The sequence below is a fragment of the Rhagoletis pomonella genome, unplaced genomic scaffold (genome assembly GCF_013731165.1).
Source record: "Rhagoletis pomonella isolate Grant_MI unplaced genomic scaffold, Rhpom_1.0 Rhpom_scaffold_00001, whole genome shotgun sequence".
NCBI classification, from domain to species: domain Eukaryota; kingdom Metazoa; phylum Arthropoda; class Insecta; order Diptera; family Tephritidae; genus Rhagoletis; species Rhagoletis pomonella.
In genome coordinates, this window is record NW_023458555.1 from 81,525,636 (window position 1) to 81,535,569 (window position 9,934).

At 34.7% G+C, this 9,934-nt stretch overlaps 1 protein-coding gene and 1 long non-coding RNA gene across 2 annotated transcripts in view; both read left to right on the forward strand.

Annotated features, from left to right (window-relative positions):
* Positions 1-2,023: 2,023 nt before the first annotated feature.
* Positions 2,024-9,934, forward strand: part of LOC118748117 — a 32,103-nt gene continuing 24,192 nt past the window's right edge. The window contains exon 1 of the long non-coding RNA XR_004994022.1: positions 2,024-2,132. This is a non-coding gene — a long non-coding RNA (uncharacterized LOC118748117). The remainder of the gene's footprint in view (positions 2,133-9,934) is intronic.
* LOC118748109 lies at positions 4,228-5,595 on the forward strand. The gene is made up of 2 exons (XM_036482420.1): positions 4,228-4,710; positions 4,838-5,595. The coding sequence occupies exons 1-2, from the start codon at positions 4,422-4,424 to the stop codon at positions 5,023-5,025; spliced, it is 477 nt and encodes a 158-aa protein (XP_036338313.1). The 5' UTR covers positions 4,228-4,421; the 3' UTR covers positions 5,026-5,595.

The window sequence follows — 9,934 nt, forward strand, 5'->3', positions numbered from 1 at the left end:
AAAAACGTTCGAAGTGGAACACTGCCTCACCCAATATTGAAGTAAATGACCTAGTGCTACTAAAGGAGGACTCTTTACCACCACTTAAATGGGCCATCGGTCGCATTATAGCTACTGTGCCAGGTGACGATGGCAGAGTTAGGGTGGTAGAAGTTAAACTACCAATTGACAACTCGAGTTTAGCTGAGTCACATTGAAAGCCATGCTTTCAAGGGGGGAGTATGTTCACGCCCCTCCTCTCTAATTCATCGTCGCCGCACCTGCATTTCCAGTTAACGTCGCTATCATCGAATTTGCATTCACACCCCCTCATCGCAAGCACTCATTACACATCAAATCTTTGCAGTATGTAGCTATTGTCTTCGTTGGAGCTCCAGTTTTTTTCATCCCCACTGTTTTCGCACATTCGTCATCGTTTTTGTGTGTCGCTGCAGCATATTTACCATGCATATGCATGTGCATATGTTTGTACATACGTACATACATACTCACATACCTATGTATGTATGTACAAGTACAACTTCTCCATCATACTCTTTGCACTTCTCATTGTACAATTTAGCTATTTCACAGAATCATTCGGTATTTCACCTTCAATTTATTCAAAGTCAAATAGCAGGACATTTCCACGGAAATATTTTAAATTTTCTGCTTATATGCATATTCTATTTAGCTGTAAGAATTAATTACTCTAAAAAGCTCGACATTTGAAGACGTCGCCAATAAAAATATTTACACCTTTATCGCGCGTTTTGATTTCTTTGGTTAAGCGATTTACAATTGTAGAAAAGGCTCTACAATTCACCAGCCACCTTTCATAAGATTTATTAATGGCGAAACCAGCTTTTCCTGTAAATCCTGTAAAACCTGCAAATCGTGATTGCAAATCGGGTTGGGTTGAATCCAGTTTGTTATTTTGCGAAATCCTAGGAAACGAAACAATTGCAAGCTGACACATTTTTAATAATGGTTTAAATTTAATTAATGCTTTCAATCTGCTCACATGTACATAAGAGTTTTCAAAAACCATTGTTTTGAACATGTAAACCTCAAGTAAATGTCAATTACACCAATTTACAAAAGTATTTATTAAATGTAAAAATCAGTACAAAATCAGTACAAACTCAAAAAATCAGTAGATTTTGCGTACTGATTTCTTGCTCTTAAAAATCAGTGCAATAGAAAAAAATCAGCACATGTACTGATTAAATCAGCGCATCTGACCACCCTAATTGGAGCAGATAAATGTGCCACTGGAAGTTGTCAATAGGGATGTTCCGATATAAGTAAATACGAGTATGTACTCGATACTTTTGTTTCGATACCAACTACTTTTTTTACTCGAATCGCTGTTTCGATACCTACTTGGTATCGAAAGCAAAGTACTTGTATCGAATCGATATGAGAAAGTGCCATATCCTGTCGATAATATTTTTTCTATGGAAAATAGTTGCTTCGTTTTCATAAAAAAAAAAATGTTTTAAGCAATTACACAGCCAAATTCTAAAGTGTGGATATATTTTTACAAAGTTAGTGATACCACAAAAAAGTAGAAGTAATCTTTATAGCCGTAAAGTTTTGTGGGATCCTTTCAAAGGTTGAATTTTTTGTCTAAGTAATCGTATTACTTTAAGTGCTTTTAAAGAAGAAATATACATGTCGATACCTCAACTGCAAATATATTGAAAATATTTGAAATAGGGCGTTTTTGAACCGAATTCTGAAACAGGGTGTTCTTGAAAAGTTTTCTGAGATAGGCCGTTTTCCAATCAAGTTCTGAAATAGGGCGCATTTGAAAAGTTTTCTGAGATAGGGCGTTCTCGAATTTTCTTCCGAGATAGGTCGATCTTCCACTCAGGTGCCGCAAAGCTTTATATCACAGAAAACGCCTGAAAATTACTTTCGCTTTGTTGCATTTAAAAGGATGAAAAATTATCGATATAAGTAGGTATCGATACATTCGCTTGACTCATATAAGTAGTATCGAAATAGCAATTTGAGTAAACTCATTTGAGTAGGTATCGATACTTTGATGGTATCGGAACGTCCCTAGTTGTCAACGTGAATTGTTGGTGAAAATGTTTCGATAAAAAAATTAATTTTGGACGGGACGAAGTTCGCCGGGTCTGCCAGTAAAATATAAAATCTTTATATAATTATTTTTCATATTCGTATAAAGACGTGGGGTACAAGCTAGTACACAATAAACTTGAAATCTATAGACTAGTGGAGTTAGTTGACCCTGCTATTGTACTTTGTTCCGAAACTAGTATAACAGATCAAATTACTGATGCTGAAATAGGTATAATATCGTTTACAGCATTCGATTGTGATGCACATAGTAGGCCCACGGGAGGTGTACTTATGTACATTAATAACTCACTGTGATTTAGGGTAAAATACAATAAATCCACGAACGGAAATATATGGTGCATTATTGTGCAATTAAAAACTCTTGACGTAATTGTTGGCGATTTTAATATTAATATGAACAGAGTATCGACACACAGTGTGAAATTGTATAAGTTGTTTAATTCTATTTCCATGCACCAACTTATAGATTTCAATACCAGAATAGCAGTAGAATTTGAGACAAAGATTGATCTCCTATACTCAAATGTGAAAAATATTGCACGTAAGAGGCTTGATCGACACAGAATATCTTATCATGATACAATAATGTTTAATATTAATATAGGAAATGAAATCCCTCTCAGAAAGGTGTCAAAAATAGTTTTTTGGGAACGGTATATGTAGTTGTGACAATTTAATTAATCTGCTCAGATGTTACAATTTTTCCATATTTGATCAACTTGATTTAGAGGAAATGGTATATGTAGTTGTGATAATTTAATTAATCTACTCAGATGTTACAATTTTTCCATATTTGATCAACTTGATTTAGAGGAAATGGTAGCATTCATAAATCTATGCTTGCTTAACAGTATGCAAAAATTGACATGTGTGAAACAAATAAACCTTAAAATAAAGAATAAGTGGTATGACTATGAACTGACGCAACTAAATAAAAGAAAATCAGAGGCATACAATTTATTATCATATGACTATTACAAAGTTAAAAAAGAATACAAAAAATGAGAAAACTGAAAAAAAATTAAATATATCACTAGCTTAGAAAGAAAAGTTGCTAAGTCTCATTTTAAAAATTTTACAGGAGAGGAAAAAATCCTCCTATAGCCATTTTCTTTAACTATTTCGCAAGACTTTGAATCAAACATTTTGCGCGTTTAAAGCAAAGCAAAACTCCATAAGAATCAGAAGGATTCGATATTTATTAAAAGATGACGCATTATTTTGGCCTTATCGGATTTGTGGTGCTTCTTTTGGACTTAGCAAATTTTCCTTTTATTGCTTATGAAGAGGAAAAAATAAAACAAGTACCTTTATAATTTTCGAAACAACGCGTATTCAATTTCTCTAGCCTCCTATATCAAAATATGAGTTTTCATATAAAGTGGACTTAGCAACTTTTCACTCTAAGCTTGCGATATGGAAAATAAAATTATAACTAACAAATCCGATAGCAATTTAATCTGGATATATATAAAACAGACGGTTTTCTATGAGGGTATAAAAGACGATATAACATTATTATCATGGTGTCCAATATATTGAAGATAAAAATCAAATAGCAGAGTTCTTTGTTGAAAGCATTGTGGAAATAAACAATTACATTGAGAATATAGAATATAACGATAATATCTATTATGATATTGATAACACATTTAACTTTAACGGTGTAACTACTAGAGCTCTTGAAATTGTTCGAATAATTCGATTATTCGAATATTCGAACGTTCGAATGGCAATTGTTTGTACGATTGGAAATCGAATGTTACTATTCGAATAGTTGATTCTCTTCGATTATTCAAATAGTCGCAAAGCTACGATTATTCGAATAACTTCTTAAAATCGAATATTCGATCGTTGTAATAAGTGTTATTTGTCAAAAAAAAAAATAAGAATTTATAAATTTTGTGTGTTTTTGTGAACATGAGTGCAAGAAAACAAAGTTGGGTGTGGAGTTTTTTTTACGAAGTGCAGTGATGGTAAGCAAGTTACCTGCTCCATTTGTGGAGCAGTCCTTAGTTTCCACTACTCCACTTCCTCGCTAAGCACTCACTTGAAACAAGTCCATAAGAAGGAACCGATTCGTGGTGGTGGCATGTAAGTACAAATAAAGAAAAATATAAGCTATAAGTAAAATATAGAGCACAAGCTTGTTACACATATGTAGAACACCGGACACGAATATCGATGCAACAAGTGGTGAATGCGTTGAAACGCAGGCGAGCACCTCGGGTGGCCGTAAGAGAAAAAAGCACGACACCGTTCATGACTGCACATTTGAACGTCAGGAATTGATATCTCGTGGAGTGGCACGCCTAATCGCAAGTAACATGTTACCAATCTCCTTCCTTTCCTCTGAAGGCTTTCGCGACTTTATGAAGTTATTGGAACCAGGTTACAAAGTTCCCTCTCAACAAAGTATACTCTCACGCTTACAATTGTTTTATAATGACGTAAGAGAAAAAATTGCAAACGATTTGGCGGAGGTAGAAAGCGCATCAATTTCAGTGGACGAATGGACATCAAGAACTCAAGATTGTTATTTATCAGTCGAAGCCCAGTATATTGACAAAAATAGTGAATTGTGCAAAGTTACACTTTGTAACGAGCAACTAGAAGGTAAATCTATTAAAATAACTACCTTGTATGTAGATATATAAAATAAACACATACACTCATACATACATGCATAATTTGTGTTTTAATTTTAAGACATGTCAATTGTTTAAATAATTTGTATTTATAGACCGACCAAATGCTGAAAACATTGCATCCGCAATAGAAGTAGTTTTAGCCGATTGGAACATTTCCGACAAAACGCAAGCGATAACGCACGACAGTGCATCAGTCATGAATGCAGCAGCGCAACAACTTTTTAATATAGGGGACAGCATCAAGTGCAGCGCTCACCTTTTGCAGCTTGTGACGCATTAGCAGCTGTACCTGATTACGATAAAATTTGCAAAAAAGGACGAAATTTAACAGCACATTTTCATCGCTCAAATATTGCCATAACTGCACTAGTAAACCGCCAAGTACAGTTGGGGATAAAGGAAAATCGACTCATACAATGCTGCGAAACACGTTGGAACTCCAAATATTACATGTGTGAGAGGCTGCTTTTGAATCGAAATGCAATCTGCCTAGTTTTATCAGATAAAACCGTTACAAAAACTTGCGATGCGCTGAGGCTAGAAATGCAAGAGAAGGAGTGGGGTGAAATGCAGAACTTGGTTGACATTTTGAAACCTTTTGATAAAGCGACTGCAGTGCTATGTGGTGGCAAAAATGTGACATTGTCTTTAGTGCGACCTTTAATACACCGTCTTATTAAAAACCACATGGCCGCATCGTCGGAAGACGATGCAAATAAATATATATTCAAAGAAACTGCACATAATTCCCTTTTTGAAAGGTTCAATATGGGTTGTGTTTTAGAAAAAGTTTCAGCTCCAATAATTTCCTAATTTTTAGACCCCAGATATAAGAACCTTAATGATGAAGATTCGCAAACTAAACACAAGGTTTATGACTTTATCAGAAGCCAACTTCAAGTAAGCAATGTCATTAACCAAGAAACAGACAGCGTAGTACATACCGACTTGGATTTTTTGTTTGATGGTGAAATCCCAACAAATAATGTTATGTCACAAATCGACTGTTATTTGGCTGAACCTCAGATCGGCCACAACATTCATCCCCTAAAATGGTGGAAAAATCACCGTGCTATTTATCCGGAACTTTTCAAATTAACCGCAAGATATTTGTGCATACCAGCTACATCGGCAGAGTCCGAACGCACTTTTTCAATTGCTGGGAATATTGTCACGCCACGTAGAAGTTGTTTGTCACCGCAAAATGTTAGCCTTCTTACATTCCTGTATAATAATAAGCGTTTCTTCACAGATATGTGTCCATTTTAATAACTTAATTATTCCTCTTAGAAGGTAAAATGCATTTTATGTGATTTTTTAACCTGTTCATTTATATTGTTGCTGAATAATTACAAAATTGTCTCAAAACAAACGTATGTTCCTACATTTCAATTTATTTAAATGTGTACATACTTATTCCTACACACATTTCAACATTCGAATAATCGAGCACCAGTTATTATTCGAATAATTGACTACGAGCAGGTTATTCGAATAATCGACAGTGAGCGATTATTCGAATACTGCTAATCGAATTTCACTATTCGAATAGTATCATATTCGAATAATTCGAATATTCGATTAATCGAATATCAAGAGCTCTAGTAACTACTGAAGACCAAGTGAGAATTGTAAAAAAATGTAAATATATAATTGGTGGGAAAATATTTTAGACTCTTTAACATACTTGAGGTATTTTTGTTCAAATATGATCAACAAAAGTATAACAAATGGTGTCGTACCTGATGAATGGAAAGTTTCTACAGTGGTTCCAATCAAACAATTAAAAACACATTTCGACCGATCAATACTCTACCAACCCTTGAGAAAATATTGGAAATAATGGTAAAAAATCAGCTCGTCGGGTATATTTAAGGTAGCAATATATTAATTAAAGAGCAGTCATGGTTTCGAGCTAAACATTCGTGTGAAACGACACTTAACGGGGTTATTTCTCAATGGAAATAAAACATAAGTATGCCTATTCTGCGTTGGTAACAAAATTTTGTTACCGGTAAATAAAGTTGATGGTAATTTTTAAACCCTTTTCGCATTCTGCGCACTGGTAAATTTTGTGACCACCCCTTAATAGGGTTGCCAGCCGTATTGCTTTTGGGAGTAAACGTACTCCTTTTTATTGCAATATACTCCCTTGTACTCCCCAAAAAAAAAATATGGAAATGTACTCTTCTTAGTTGTGTACTTCTTTTGTACTCCTTTTTCCAGCTAGTTATTTTTTATCATACACAGGGCGTAAAATAATAACGGTCGCACAGGTGTTTTTTTTTTTTTTTGAAAAATTAAAGGGTCCTTAATAGATTTTGCGAAAAACGTAGTTTATTGTTAATTTTCCACAAATTCCACTTAAATTTTGTTAACTAGTTTTTAAATTTTAACCTTTATTATGGTTTACCAGCGGTAAACACTTTGAGAGAAAAGCGCAAGCGTCAAGTCTTCGTCAGTTACTTCATTACATATCTTCTGTAACCATGGGCTAATTTCCATCATTTGAGCCCTTTATACTCCCCCCTTTGTCCAACATAAGGCCCCATACTTAGGAATCGGTCCCGTGACATAGCCCCAAGTGGTATAACGGCTAAATTACCTTTAAACAAGTAATTTTTAGCAAAAAAAAAACCGACTTAAAAAAAATATATATATATCTATATATTTCATGATCAAATGATCGGATCTAAACCAAATTAGTATGGGACCACCTCTGAGACACTACCTTTCCGTTGCAAAAATTATTATTATTGAAATCGGTTGACGTGGTGCAAAGTTATGCGATAACATACATAAAAAAAAAAAAAAAAAAAATATTCCGACGAACTGATAACCTCCTCCTTTTTTGGAAGTCGGTTAAAAAGGGCTAAAAAGAGCTTAAAAAGTTTTTTCTGGCTAAAAATGGTAGCTAAAATTTTTTCCTTACATACATATATCGTCGCCTGGGTAAAAGATTGTGGGATGTTGATTTCGGCAGGTAGTAGGAAATCGCGATTGAAGTTTGGAATGCAATTTCTCAAAAACGCGAAGATAGATTTTCTCCAAAGTCTCTGAAAATGTTAGTAGTTCACAAAATTATTCAATATCTCGGAATCTAAAGGAGATATCCAAAAATGGAGAATGCCATTTTAAGATATTGATTAGTTTATTACGACTGTAATACTTACTAAATGTTTACTAAATTATCGAAAAAATTGTAGTCATTATCTGGAAAACTAAAGGAGATATCTAAAAACTGATAACACCAATCGAAAGACCTTATTTCAAAATATATACATAACTGCATCTAAAACTAAAAATTGTCAAATTTGCGCTTACGACAATCTTTTACCCAGGCGACGATATGTAGGTACATATAAAAGGCTAAATACACTACACCAGCTTACTGGCACCATCAAATGATCATACCATCGTACCATCAGGCTCGAAGTACATTACATAGCAGCTTTCTGGTACAATATTTATTTCTTTACAAATGAGCTCCAAAGAAGACCGAAATGATTAGAGCCGAAATTTCATAATTTTTCCACAAACATGACTTTGAATCATATAGTGCAAGAGATTTCCGGTAAAAAAAATAAAAATGAAAAAATGTTAGCTAATTTCGCCATTCGCGACACCAGTATGCTGGTACAATCATAAAATCTTCAAATCGTTTTTGATGTCGCACCAGCAGCCGGTACAATCACACCACAAGAACACACACGGTCAATCGGCTGGCACTAACACTTGATGTCGCCAGCATGCTGGCGTCATCCATGGGCCCTTTAACACATTAAGCATATTTGGGGCTGTAAACTTATCTAATTAAAAGTACCTATATTTAAATCGTTAATAGATAAGTTAACGGCCCTAATACATTCTTTTAGTTTGTATATAAACGTAAAGAACTTGCAATTAGGGTTTCCAGATTTTTCATGCGCGATATCGGTACTTTAGGCGTCTTTATGCTATAAAAATCAGTACTTTTCAGTACACTTTTATTCAAAACAAAACTTATGAATGTAAGTAACAGAAAATACTGTAAATCGCCAGAGTACTTGTTTTTAACAATATTTGGGTATACATTTAAATAAAATGTAGTTCATAAAAAATTAAAATGAATATTCGGTGAAAAATTTCACCGGCATAAAATTTCGTTCAACGAAATGGTTCACTTCATCATGAATGTGGAGCAATTTCTGGTGAAAGGCATTTCACGTAGAAATTCATGATAAGGCTGGTTAAGGTGGTTATTTATTTCAACTGAAAAAAGGAGAAGGTTATCAATTCGTCGGAATATTTATGTTTTATGTAACTATGGAATTTTGGATCATGTGAACCGATTTCGATTTCAAGGGTGGCTCCATATTAATTTGGTTTAGCTCCGATCATTTGATCATGATGAAATTAACGCTACTCCTAAATTTGTATATGATAATTGAATTCGGTTTGGTTTCTTGCTCAAAAAGTAGTTTTTGAATAACAATAATGAAATCATTTCCACATCGTACGTCGAACGTCGAAGAGTGCGGACGTGTTTTTAAGTTCGCTCCTTAGTCATTAAATATTTCGCTAATTTAATAAAACAGAAAAAATAAAAATAAAATAAATAAACAAACAAACCAAATGAAAACAGAAAGCGATGAATCAAGCAGAAATCCGAGCCCAGAAGCAGCGCGAGCAAAATGAGCGCCGGCTTTCAGTTCAACGCAACAACGCATATTTCTCTATTCAGTCCCAGATTGACAGCGAAAGCGCAAAGCCCAATCCATCGACCACCCTCAAACCTCCTCAAGATTCAAGTCAGCGGACTTGCCCTCCAAACTTAACATCGATGACTCCGATGTCTTGGAGTGAAGAGTGCGCTTCACCTGTGCCGTATCACATTTCACGCCCAACGCTTACATCAAATTCGGTAAGCGATAACATATCGCCAAATATAGCTGCAACAACAACTAGTACAGTGACATATTTTACTACCTCAATCGCGCCAACAACAACAGCAAACACACCGGCTACTGCACAGCGATGTCAACAGCCCGGCCTATTCTTGCTGATCAAGCACAAATTGACTTGAGTGCAAGCACTTACACTTGCAGCAAAGGTAAAGCGCAAGAAAAGTTGAAAAACGAAACAACTCAAAATGCGGCCATACAGACTGGAATGGACTGCTATGTTACAATAAAAAGAAAACTTAGTCC